At 40.2% G+C, this 13,814-nt stretch overlaps 1 protein-coding gene across 2 annotated transcripts in view; it reads right to left on the bottom strand.

Annotated features, from left to right (window-relative positions):
- The window catches only part of GOLM2 (golgi membrane protein 2), an 88,084-nt gene that overhangs the window by 27,280 nt on the left and 46,990 nt on the right, over window positions 1-13,814 (bottom strand). For both annotated transcript variants that reach the window (XM_049782498.1, XM_049782499.1), the window contains exons 5-8: window positions 12,945-13,089; window positions 12,171-12,251; window positions 3,832-3,930; window positions 1,530-1,688 (exon numbers count right to left, since the gene is read on the bottom strand). In XM_049782498.1, the coding sequence (XP_049638455.1) occupies window positions 1,530-1,688; window positions 3,832-3,930; window positions 12,171-12,251; window positions 12,945-13,089 (484 nt within the window). The remainder of the gene's footprint in view (window positions 1-1,529; window positions 1,689-3,831; window positions 3,931-12,170; window positions 12,252-12,944; window positions 13,090-13,814) is intronic.

The following is a 13,814-nucleotide window of genomic DNA, read 5'->3' as shown; positions in this document are numbered from 1 at the left end:
TCAAGGTCATTTTATTTTGTTATGCTCTTACTTTAAAGTTCTTTTTGTTGAGATGTCTTTAGCCTAATTCCCTAATAAGATTTAGAGATATATTTTTAAATTTTAGTTAAGATGCCATCTTATTCTTGTAGATTAAAATGTTTTTCATATCGTATTTTGGTGAAGATACAAGTACATGTCTAAAAATACCAATAAGGAAAGTCAATAAAATATATTCAAATTAATATTCATATAAATGCAGAAATATCTGATTTTCATAAGATCAACAAAAGTAACAGTTTGAAAATATTAACAAAACAAGCACTCCGTGTATAAGTAACTTTCTAAATACTGCTCTGAGCAACTGTTGCTACAGAAATCAACATAAAAAGCAAATAAAGGGGGGCCGGGCGGTGGCGCTAAAGGTAAGGTGCCTGCCTTGCCTGTGCTAGCCTTGGACGGACCGTGGTTCGATCCCCCGGTGTCCCATATGGTCCCCCAAGCCAGGAGCAACTTCTGAGCACATAGCCAGGAGTAACCCCTGAGCGTTACCGGGTGTGGCCCAAAAACCAAAAAAAAAAAAAAAAAAGCAAATAAAGGCAAACTGGAACTTTTGGATACTGTTTTTTTGGTTTTTTTGTTTGTTTGTTTGTTTCAGAAATAAAAGGAAGTCTTGAACAGCCTTGAAGAACCAGCCTTAAACTATATATGAAAAGTCTAAGTTTTTTAGGAAACTGACTTATGAAATGGTGTAATGGTCCAAATTCTACTACTAGAATTTTCTTCATACTTTTTGGGATTATAACAGTTACAGAATTTATAGTTTAATAGGCATTGTCAATTTATCAAAATCAATATAATTAAGTAGTCATACTTCATTATACAGTATTTTGAATTAGTTCAGTTTCTGTCACCTCTCTCTTAATACCAACTGAAGCAAACTGCAATTGAAGGGCATGAAAAAGGAAGCACTATTGAGTCTCCTACTGTGGCAGACAGATGAGAAGATATATCTCACATAATCCATTTATCAATATGATCTAGCTTCCTTCCTTCCTACTTAAAGTTTTCATTCGTTAGCCTAACAAAAGATATCTTTTCTCACTTTTCCAAGAAGTTTATAGTCATAATAAATAATACTTTTAAAAATATTAACTCAACTGAACTTAATGTTAGAATACAGGAAACTTTCTGAAATCTTATTTAAAATAACTTTACCTGCTTTTCTTTTCTTTTTTTTTTGTATTTGTATTTTGTGCTCAGGACTTATTCTTGGCTCTACACTCAAGAATCACTCCTGCCAGTGCTTAGGGGACCATTTAGTGTTGCTAGGAGTCAAACCTGGGCCAGCTGAATGCAAGGCTAGAACCCTACCCACTGTATCATCCCTTCAGTCCCTCCTGCTTTTCTCTTAAATTGTACAGTCATAGTTTCTCTATGTATATAACTTTACTATAATTTTGTTTAAAATATAATAAAAATCTTAAATTTTTAAATGAACACATTTGGCAAAACCTTTTCAGCAATAATATTCATCAACTGATTCTTACTTTGCTTCAACTTATGGAAATCACCAACTCTATCTCTGGTAGCATGTTTTAGTATATCTGCTTGAATTTTTGGTTCATTTTCCAAGTTTGAGCCAGGAACTAAATGCTGAAGAAGATTAGAAGGGTTCTGTTTTGAAGTTCCAGGGTTTCCATGAGACTCTACAAGATAAAGACATCAAATGAGGTCATATTTTATAGAAGAATTTCACAAAACCTGACTTGGAAAAAAAGGCACATTGTTGTCTCACACTGGATAGTCTGTCAACCTTTTTCTTCATTCTAATTTCTCTAATCAAATCCTGTGATGTTTAATTTCTCCCTGCTATCTCCAGTATTGAATATATATATATATATATATATACATTTATATATGTATTTACCAAAGGATATGTTGAAATACCAAAGATCAAAATGGTAATATATGTATCTTTTCCTTCCTACAGATTCTATGTTGCTCTCAGAAAAACTCAAAGGCTACTTGAATGTCTTTTTTTGTTTGTTTGTTTGTTTGTTTTTGGGTCACACCCAGCTCTGCACTCAGAAACTGCCTTTGGCAGGCTCAGGGGATCATATGGGATGCTAGGAATCAAATCACTGTCCATCCAGGGTCGGCCGAGTGGAAGGCAAATGCCCTACCGCTGTCCTTTGCTTCGGCCTCGCTACTTGAATTTCTTTTTCTTTTTTTTTTCTTTTTTCTTTTTTTGGTTTTTGGGCCACACCCGGCATTGCTCAGGGGTTACTCCTGGTTGTCTGCTCAGAAATAGCTCCTGGCAGGCACGGGGGACCATATGGGACACCGGGATTCGAACCAACCACCTTTGGTCCTGGATCGGTTGCTTACAAGTCAAACGCCGCTGTGCTATCTCTCTGGACCCGAATTTCTTTTTCTTTTTCTTTTTTTTTTTTTTTTTTTTGGTTTTGGGGCCACACCCGGCAGTGCTCAGGGATTATTCCTGGCTATCTGCTCAGGAATAGCTCCTGGCAGGCACAGGGGACTATATGGGACACCGGGATTCGGGATTCAAACCAACCACCTTAGGTCCTGGATCGACTGCTTGCAAGGCAAACACCGCTGTGCTATCTCTCTGGGCCCACTACTTGAATTTCTAATCTGAGTATTTTTCACCTACACAATGACTCACAACTGTTAATTTTTTTCTATCATGTTCTTCCCTTCTTCACAAAGCCTTGCTTCAGATCCTTATTAAATCAATCTAATCATAAAGTAGTAATTTTAGGGAAAACGATTTTAAGACAGAATACAAATTTAATAGAAAACAGGGACCGGAGAGATAGGATGGAGGTAAGGCATTTGCCTTTCATGCAGAAGGTCATCGGTTCGAATCCCGGCATCCCATATGGTCCCCAGTGCCTGCCAGGAGCAAGTTCTGAGCATGGAGCCAGGAATAACCCCTGAGCACTGCCGGGTGTGACCCCCCCCCCAAAAAAAAAAAGAAAAGAAAACAAAGACATGCATTCTTTGGAGTAGAGAGACTATAAGTGATTAGTAAATTTAAGATTTCTGTAAGATAAATTTAAAAAAGATAAATTTAAATATTTATTTGCTTGTGCCACCCATACCCAGTGGTATTCAGGCTTTTCACTGGCTTTTCACTCAGGAATCACTTCTGGCAGGACTTGGGGACCTCATGGAATTGCCAGGAATAGAACCACATTAAATGCATATAAGGCCCTACTACTCTCTAGCCTAAATTTAAACTCAGTTTAATTTGTTTTGTTTTTGAGCACAACTGGTGGTGCTCAGGAGTTACTTCTGGTTCTATACTCAGAAATTACTCCTGATGAGCTTGAAGGATCATATAAGACGTTGGGGATTGAACCTAGATTGGCCATTTGGAAGGCCAGCACCCTAACTGCTGTTCTAGCTCTTTGGCCCCAATTTAAACTCACTTTGAAAAAGCAACATCATTATAGATTAGTTGAGATAAAAGGGAATGTAATGTAATGTAAGATAGAGATGTAAAACTAGTCATTCTGCTCTTAAGTAATTAGATAAGGTTAGTTTCATTTGATAGCACATGATATTAAAAGAATAAATACCACTTTAGTATACGACTAAGTATCATATCTTATTCATTATGTAACAATATAATATCAGTGCATTTGTTTCCAAAAGGAATTTTAGAATTAGGCTCCAGGGGTCAGATAAATCACTCAGTGGGCTTGGCCTGCAGGAAGCCTAGGTTTGATCCCTGGCACCACACAGTACCCCAGTATTGTCAAGCCAGTATGTTCCAAAAACAAACAATAAAAGCAAAAACAAAAAACTAAGGCTTCATACCTGGAACAAAATTTGAGGAGAGAGGTTGTCCAGTTGGAAGATGAGAGACTGCTTGATGATTTTCATGTTGAGAAACAGAAATAGGGAGTTTCTTTAAAGCTAAAAGAAAAATATAGATCTATATTATTATTATTATTATTATTATTGATTTTTTTGTTTGTTTGTTTTGGTTTTTGGGTTACACCTGGCAGCTATGCTTAGAAATTGCTCTGGCAGGCTTGGGGGACCATATGGAATGTGGGATTCAAAACCGCTGTGCTATCTCTCCCGCCCCTCAGGGTTACTCTTAACTTGGCATTCAGAAATTGCTCCTGGCAGGCTTGGGGGACCATAAGGGATGCAGGGAATTGAACCTGGGTTGGCCACGTGAAAAACAAATGCCCTACCTACTGTGCTATTGCTCCAGCCCCCTAGATCTGAAGTATTTCTACTGATATTAAAATCATACTAAAAGTATCCTATAATACTTACTCTAATTCTGTAGTTCTCACTGTTGGCATGTTGACTAATTTATGGTTACTAATGGATACATTTTTGTAATCAACTAGTCTTAATATAAGCTGCACTTTCAGGAGAAACTGTCCTGTCCATCAATATATATTCTATACATAGACAAATGCCTGACACAAAACAGTAACTCAATAAAGAATGAATGAATACATGAGTGAGTCATTTCAGATATAGTGATTCCCAAGAGTAAAACATTTTAACCTTTTTTTTACAGAATACAAATAAAAATTAACAGTTATAGGTTAGATGAATAGAAAATATGGGGATATTTAGATGAAGAACTGAGAATATAAATATATTAATAGAGAATATGCTATTATATTTTCTCAGATTTAAAATAAATATAAAATGTGACATACTATAAGTTGAAAGTTTTAGTTTCAAAAAGAAAGGATTGGGCCAGCATGGTGGCGCTAGAGGTAAGGTGCCTGCCTTGCCTGTGCTAGCCTAGGATGGACCGTGGTTCGATCCCCCGGCGTCCCATATGGTCCCCCAAGCCAGGTGCGATTTCTGAGCGCACAGCCAGGATTAAACTTGAGCGTCACCAGGTGTGGCCCAAAACCCAAAAATCAAAAAGAAAGGATTTAAGTCTTATACAAAGGGTTTTTTTTGTTTTGTTTTGTTTTGTTTTGTTTTTGGGTCACATCCGGCAGTGCTCAGGGGTTACTCCTGGCTCCACACTCAGAAATCGCTCCTGGCAGGCTCGGAGGACCATATGGGATACCGGGATTCGAACCACCGTCCAAAGGCAAATGCCTTACCTCCATGCTATCTCTCCAGCCCCTACAAAGGGATTTTTACAAAGATGTAAATATTTGTAAGCTTTCTTTTTTGTTTGTTTGTTTTTGGGCCACACCCATTGACACTCAGGGGTTACTCCTGGCTATGCGCTCAGAAATCGCTCCTGGCTTGTGGGGAGGACCATATGGGACACCATGGGATCAAACCGTGGTCCAATCTAGGCTAGTGCTTGCAAGGCAGACGCCTTACCTTTAGCGCCACCACTACGGCCCCTGAAGCTTTCTTCTTTAAAGAAGGGTGGGCTATGGCTCAAGTGTAGAGCATACGAAAGAATCTGTTTCATTCTAGCTGACCGGAAAAGCAGTTCCCATTCCCCTGCCCAATTGTAATGATCCACAGGAAATAATTCAGGGGTCCTCAAACTTTTTAAATGGGGTCAGTTCACTGTTCCTCAGACCATTGGAGGGTCTGACTATAGTAAAAACAAAACTTATGAACGAATTCTTATGCACACTGCATATATCTTATTTTGTAATGAAGAAACAAAACAGATACAAATACAACATGTGGCCCGCAGGCCATAATTCATACAGTGAAGAGGTACAAGAATGGGTTCAGGAAATCCAGTGCTCAAACAAGGAATTCAAGCCACCCAAACTTTCTGCTCCTAAGAAGAAATGCAGCTCAGTGGAAGAAGACCAAAGAATACAGCCCTGCCTTCCACAGACACCCTCCCCCACCTTTTTATTGACAAGTATCAGGTCCCACCCTAAGGTGGGAGAAGAATACCAAGTAGGGGATAATCCAATATACTATCACCAGGTCACACCCTACGGTGGAATACAATTATTGGTTAGGGTAACCCAACATCATATATCCTACACCCTCAGTTATTACCACTGAAGCCCTACTGGACCCCAGCATTGCTTGGCTGACCATGGCTAGAAATGCCCCTTTACCTTTCCTAATAGCAGTGTAGCTCCAATGACAAAAAGGAGGTAGAAATTAAGACAAGTTTGCAGTTTGCACATATGCTTGGCTGTGGTGCTCACTGAAGGCTACACTCAGCTATGGTGTGCATGCCCATTCTAGCAGTTGTAGGGCTCCCTGAGAGTCAGGTATGTCAGTTTGGATGTTCACAAGTGTGTTCACCCAGGGTTATGTTCCAGGTAATGGTGCTTGCCATCTTTTTCACTTGTGATGTTTACCAGATGCTGCATACTTAATTGTAGTGGTCACACACACATAGCCAGGACACAACTGGAAACCATTTGTGGGACACATCATTAAGAGTTAGCTGATGGGCAAAATAACACTTGGCAGATCATGCTTAAAACAAGGAGCAGCATCATGAACTAAATTCTTAGCCTTACTCTTATGAAAAAGGCAATTTAGTTATTCAACCATCTCTCAAGTCGGAAAACAGTGTGTAGGGATCTAGGGGAGTGGAGAGGAACAGTTGTGGTCAGGAATTAATCAAGGGTCTCATGCATATAAGGTAAGTGCTCTAAGCATGTGCCTAACCCCTCCTAAAAACTTTATATCTCATATATACACATAAACATTATATATGATCTTTAATTAAAGTTTAGGTAATAGGATCATAATAGTGTCTAAGTGTAAGGTATTGATATACAAAGTTATTGCACCTCACCACCAAAGAGCCCATGATTTTATGCTTCTGTTCCTTTGTCACCTGTGTCCCTTCCATCAGCGCTTTATTGTCTGTTGATTGACAATTACGGTTTGGTGGATGCTGTTTCCATCCTTAGTACCACCCATATGCTCCAAACCTTCCACCTATGTTCCTGTGTTGCTTCCATTCAATCTATTTTTACCTCAATCCTTCCCCTGAATTCTGAACTCAGGGTCTACATTCCATTAGTTAAGGTTTATTATCAATTAACAGTGTTCATAACCTGGATTTTTTTTTGTTTTTTTGGGGGGCCACACCCGGTGACACTCAAGGGTTACTCCTGGCTATGCACTCAAAAATTGCCCCTGGCTTGGGGGACCATATGGGATGCCAGGGGATTGAACCAGGTCCATCCTAGGTCAGCCGTGTGCAAGGCAAATGCCCTACCGCTTGGCCACCACTCGGGTCCCCATAACCTTAATTTATGAAAACAAATTTTTTTCCTTTTTGGGCCACATCGAAAAAAAAATGGCTCTGTACTCAGAAATTACTCTGTGCAGGCTCAGAGGACCATATGAGATGCTGGGGATCAAAACTAGGTTGCTCATGTTCAAGGCAAACACCCTACCCATTGTGTTATCACTCTGGCCTCCAATGTGAAAACTTTTTTTGAATTTATTATTTGGGGCCGGAGAGATAGCACAGCAGTAGGGCGTTTGCTATTAATTTTTGTGTGCATAGAGGGAAGTGAGACAAACATCTAGCAATGCTCAGAGACTACTGTCAGCTCTGGGTTCCAGGATAAGGTGCATGTGATTCCAGAGATCAAACCCAGAACACCTGCATGCAAAGTTGTGTTCAGTCTATTAAATTCTCTCTCCACACCAAAAGCATTTGGGGGGGGGGGGGTTGCTTTGCAATGGGGAATGGGATTGCTTTGCAATCTTCAAGGATACTCTTTGCTCTAATCATTCCTGGCAGTACCCAGGATACCATATGAGATACTGGGGATAGAACCTAGGGTGGGCCCATGCAAGGCAGGCACTTACCCGCTCAGCCACATCCACCCATGAAACCTTTTTTTGCAAAAGTCCACTAGTGCATATGTTAAGCCTGTTCTGCTCAAAACAAGCAGAGGCAATACATGATCAATCATGTATTTGTTGTTCAATACATGGCCAAAGTAATATTTTGTTTTGCCTTTTTTCCCTCCCTATAAGGAACTTTATTTCACACAGAAACCCTACATAGATGAAGTGAGCCCACACTGGCAGGTCACAGTGCTCAGTGCCCAGTTCCACCCAGCATGCTCTCCAGATACAGTGTAAGATCCCTCTTCCAGGGAGGGCTGGTATGGCCTCAATGACAAGAGCTCAGGATAAGTTTGAGGCCAGAGTTCTGGAGCAGTGCTTCACAGATGGTACATTTCAGAAGTAGAAAAAAGCACTGGGAAAACATAAAAATCAGCCATGGTCCAGGTATCAAATATGGGAGCATTTTTTTTCCTTCCACAAAAATAATTTTCTAGTTTACAGATTATCTTCATAGTTGAAGAAAGTTTCTCCATTTTCATTTTGTTGCTGCTGTTGTCATTTTGGTTTTTGGGCGCTCAGAGGTTACACCTGGTTCTGCACACAGAAATCGCTCCGGTCAGGCTCGGGCGAACATAGGGAAATCGAACCCATATTTGTCCTGGGTTAGCCTCAAGCAAGGCAAACGCCTTACTGCTGTACTATCTCTCCAGCTCATTTTCACTTGTAATTTGTTCAACCCATTCAGGGTAGCCTGCAGTTCTTCACACATCTTCTGAAGTTTCATTATATATTCTGAAAAAAATGTCTTCTGCACTTTCATTGGAAATCAGGTTGCCTCCCTTTAATGCTATCTTGTTTTTAATCCATTAATTTGAAGGCTGTAGATATTATTTGCAGAAGCAAACTATGTACTTAATGTTCCCCATTTCAGGATTCAGTTATGCTAATAGGTAGCAATGAACTCACACACACCCTTAGTATCACTGCAGAAAACGTAAGCTTTCTTTTTTGTTTTGTTTCTGTTGTTTTTTGGTTTTTGGGTCACACACGGCAGTGCTCAGGGGTTACTCGTGGCTCTCTATTCAGAAATCACTCCTGGCAGGCTCAGGGGACCATATGGGATGCCAGGATTCAAACCAATGACCTTCTGCATGAAAGGTAAATGCCTTACCTCCATGCTATCTCTTTGGCCCTCTTGTTTTGTTTCTGGCCACACACAGTGGTGCTCAGGAGGCTATTCCCAACTCCATGCTTTTTTGCTTTTTTTTTTTTTTCAGATCAAAGCATTTTATTGGGGGGGGGGGTTTGATCTTCAGGAGGGATAAGCAGATGTCCTCGGGACACTCCTAAGGGATCCTTGGGGAACAACTCAGTGTTTGGGATCAAACATGGCATCCCTGAATGCAAAGCATGTGCTCAAGTCCTTTGCACTTTCTCTTTAGTCCTTAATTTTTTCCTACACTCACAGACATAACTGGTTTTCTGGGCATTTTACTTCCAAGAGACCTTGTTTTCATGCAGTTCTCCAGAGATCCCAGGAAAGAGGTTCACAGCAATAGTTCAGTTAAACTATTTTTTTCTTTTGGACCACCAAATAATAAAATGAAATAAAATAAAATAAAGAATTATTTAAAATCAGTAAGAAAAAAATACCATCAGTCCAATTTAAGAATAGCAAAAAAGATGACCAAGTACTTCAGGGCACCAATAAAAATGGCAACTGAAACAGGAAATAACCAAATGAAGAGAGACTTAATGTCACTAATCCAGAGGCAAATTTAAGTTAAAATGAGATACCATTTCATAAATATCACAATGGCAAAAAGTTAAAAGTAAAACAAACTTGGATATAACAAATATAAACAGAAACTATTCTATGTTACTACTAGAAGAGTTAACTGATATGAAGTATGAGGCTGAATATACTCAATGACGCAAGAATCTATTTTCAATTTCATATTATTGCAGATAGCTTTAGAAACATTGTCCTGGTAATTGTTACAGGTTACCAGTGTGCTGTTAAATATCTCCTTAAAGGGAATATAGGTATATGGCTCAGTGGTAACACAACTGCCTTGTATGTGTGAGGCCTCAGATTTGATTGCCAGTACCACCAAAATTAAAACAATAAAGAGCTCCTCAAATCTAGGTGATGGGCCTAGTGATTGCTAGATCCCAAGTCTGTCCTCTACTCAACAGAACCCTCACCTTTCACCTTCATATCCTCATCAACTAGGAATATCTGGAGACTAAAACATGTAGAACACATAAAATAATAGAGTCACAGGGCTGGAGAGATAGCATGGAGTTAAGGTGTTTGTCTTACATGCAGAACAGTGGTTTGAATCCCAGTATCTCATATGGTCCCCTGTGCCTGCCAGGGGCAATTTCTGAGCATAGAGCCAGAAGTAGCCCCTGAGCGCTGCCGGGTGTGACCCAAAAATAAAAAAGAAAATAATAATAATATAGTCACTATAGTATTCCTTGGAATTGCAAAAATGGAAGCAGCCTGTCCATTAAATATGTACAGATAAGGGTCCAAAGAGATAGCATGGAGGTAAGGCATTTGCCTTGCATGCAGCAGGTTGGTGGTTCAAATCACGGCATCCCATATGGTCCCCTGAGCCTGCCAGGAGTGATTTCTGAGCATAGAGCCAGGAGTAATCCCTGAGTGCTGTTGGGTGTGATCCAAAAAAACAAAAATAACAAAAAGTACAGATAAAATATAGTACACTTAAGTAATTGTAAATGTTAAAAAGCAACATGTATAACCTAAGTCTCAGAAGCATAATACTGAGAGGAAAAATTAAGTTGCAGATTTAAGTTGCAGAAATCACTCCTGGCTTGGGGGAACCATATGGGACATCGGGGATAGAATCGTGGTCCATCCTAGGCTAGCGAGTGCAAGGCAGATGCCTTACGGCTTGTGCCACCACTCTGGCTCGACAAGTCTCCATTCTTATTTGATTCCAGGAATTTATTGTTTGATTTCTTTTTTGATCCAATGGTGGTTCAGTATTTTTGCTTAGCTTTCAAAAACTTGCATTTCTCTTGGCTCTTTTTATTTTAATTATTTATTTATTTAATGCTCAGGGGTTACTTCTGGCTCTGTGCTAGGAATCACACCTGGAGGTGCTCATGGATCATATGAGATGCCTGTACTATCTCTCCAGCCAACTTCCTCCCAGCTCTTAATTTTATAAAAAATAAAATAGTTGGGGCCGGGCGGTGGCGCTGGAGGTAAGGTGCCTGCCTTATCTGCGCTAGCCTAGGAGACGGACCGCGGTTCGATCCTCCGGCGTCCCATATGGTCCCCCAAGCCAGGAGCGACTTCTGAGCGCATAGCCAGGAGTAACCCCTGAGCGTTACCGGGTGTGGCCCAAAAACCAAAAAAAAAAAAAAAAAAAAAAAAAAAAAATAAAATAGTTGTAGCATTATAGTAGTAGAAATTATACCTGATACTATTTTTGGGGGGGGTCACACCCGGCAGTGCTCAGGGGTTACTCCTGGCTCCACGCTCAGAAATCGCTCCTGGCAGGCTTGGGGGATCATATGGGATGCCGAGATTTGAACCAATGACCTTCTGCATTAAAGGCAAAAGCTTTACCTCCATGCTATCTCTCTGGCCCCATTCTGATACTATTTCTATCTTCATGATTTTTGAATGCACAGTGGTACACAAAGTCTTACTCTATGCTCAGGGATCACTCCTGAGGTAAATTTGAGGAATTTTATGGGGTTCTGGGGTTTGAACCCAGGTCAGCTGCAGGCAAAGCAAAAATGCCCTATTTGCAGTACTATCTCTCTAGCCTCTCTATCTTCATGAATTAAATTTATGGATACTTGTTTTGTATCCTGGCATTCTATCTATCCTGGAGAATATACCATGTGTACTGGAGAAGAATGTGTACTTGTGTCTTATGAAAAATTTTACAGATATCTGTGTGTGTGTGTGTGTGTGTGTGTGTGTGTGTGTGTGTGTCACACCTGGCAGAGTGCTCAGAGGTTACTCCTGGCTCTATGCTCAGAAATGGCTCGTGTGTGTGTGTGTGTGTGTCTGTGTGTGTGTGTGTCTGTGTGTGTGTGTGTGTGACACCTGGCAGTGGTCAGGGGTTACTCCTAGCTCTACACTCATAAATGGCTCCTGGCAGGCTCAGAGGACCATATGGGATGCCGGGATTTGAACCACTGTCCTTCTGTATGCAAGGCAAGCACCTTATCTCCATGCTATCTTTGATCCTTCTATTTCATTTTGTTTTCCTTTTTATTTCTTTGGCCTGTTGAGGGAAGTAAATCTGTTATTGTGTTGCTGTTGATAACATTCCTTCAGGACTGTTAATAATTGCTTCAATATAGTAAAGGTCATAGTTAACAAATTGCATAGCTTAGATAGTCAATGGTGATAAATCTTAACTTACCAGTGGGAAGATCTTCAACTTTTGCAATATCATTCTCCTCTACTCCAGGCATTCCTGCATCACCACCTCGTTTGATCTGATCTGCTCAAGTAATAAAAGATAAAACATAGTTTTCCTTACACAAGTTGAAGACTGTTTAAAGGAAAGCAAAAGTCAGTTCCTAAAGTAATAGGCAACATTAACGAAATGCCTCTATATCTTGCATTGAACATACTTAACTAAAAGACAACTATATTTTCTGTATCAAAGGATCCAAATTTAAAACAGAGCAGCTATCTAAGCATATAAAATGAAAATTTAAAAATCTGTATTTAGGGGCCGGGCGGTGGCGCTATAGGTAAGGTGCCTGCCTTGCCTGTGCTAGCCTTGGACGGACCACGGTTCGATCCCCTGGTGTCCCATATGGTCCCCCAAGCCAGGAGGAACTTCTGAGCGCATAGCCAGGAGTAACCCCTGTGCGTCACTGGGTGTGGCCCAAAAACCAAAAAAAAAAAAAAAATCTGTATTTAATTTTGGGGTCATACCCAATGGTGCTTGGGCCCACTCTCAGAGAAATTTCAGGGAACTATGTACTGCTGGGAATCAAACCTAGGCATCACAGATGCACAGCATGCAATCCAGCCCTTTAACCCATTTCCCCAGCCTGCAAGAATACTCTTTATAAAAGAAAATGTTCTCTTCTAAAAGAGAATAAAAACTCCATATCTTTTTTTTTTCCTCCCCACCCCAAAAAAAAATCCATATCTTATAATAAAAAATAATAACACAGAATACCTTTCCCTTGTGGAGCATGATTGCTTGAGGGTTCTTCGTTCTTATATGCGACACTTTCAGCTTGTTTTTGAATATTGTTCGGTACTGCATAATTGCTTACGCCCAATTCAATTTCACCTTTGGATTGAACTTTGTGAGCCAGATGCTGTTAGATAAAGATGTGTATGGTAAATATTTTTCAGCTGAAAACATTCAACCATGGACATGACTATTAATGAAATGCTTGGAAACAGTGTGAAAGTGTGTGTGTGTGTGTGTGTGTGTGTGTGTGTGTGTGTGTGTGTGTGTGTGTGTGTGTGTGTGTCACACCTGGCAGAGTGCTCAGAGGTTACTCCTGGCTCTATGCTCAGAAATGGCTCGTGTGTGTGTGTGTGTGTGTGTGAGAGAGAGAGAGACAGAGAGACAGAGAGACAGAGACAGAGACAGACAGAGACAGAGAGAGACAGAGAGAGACAGAGAGAGAAAAAGAACATATTTGGTCTCAGTTTTAAACACTTGGATAAACTAGATAAAATTTTGTTATTTTAAGAATTCCTAATATGAAGTTACAAATCCTCTAAATGATGTTTTTAATTACTATACTGAAAGAGAGATACAGCAAGTCAATACTATTGCTGAACACTAAAGGTTGCTGTGAAAGCATCTGTGGTTGGGCAAATTCAAGGAGCTGTAGGTTGGGTGGCTCTCTATAGGCACATGTTAAGACTCAACATGATGACAGAAAGCAGGAGAAACATGGCACCACACTGTACCCCACCCCACCCCCAGCCACTCAGTGTGTTAGATGGCAGATGACATTGTCACACAAGCAGAAAAAAACAAGAGCAAAACACAGGCAAATTTTCTTCCAGGTGTAAGGGAGATTTTTTA

The sequence above is a fragment of the Suncus etruscus genome, chromosome 10, assembly GCF_024139225.1.
Source record: "Suncus etruscus isolate mSunEtr1 chromosome 10, mSunEtr1.pri.cur, whole genome shotgun sequence".
Lineage (NCBI taxonomy): Eukaryota > Metazoa > Chordata > Mammalia > Eulipotyphla > Soricidae > Suncus > Suncus etruscus.
Note: the sequence above shows the minus strand (reverse complement) of the source record. Positions and strands in the feature narration are given on the sequence as shown.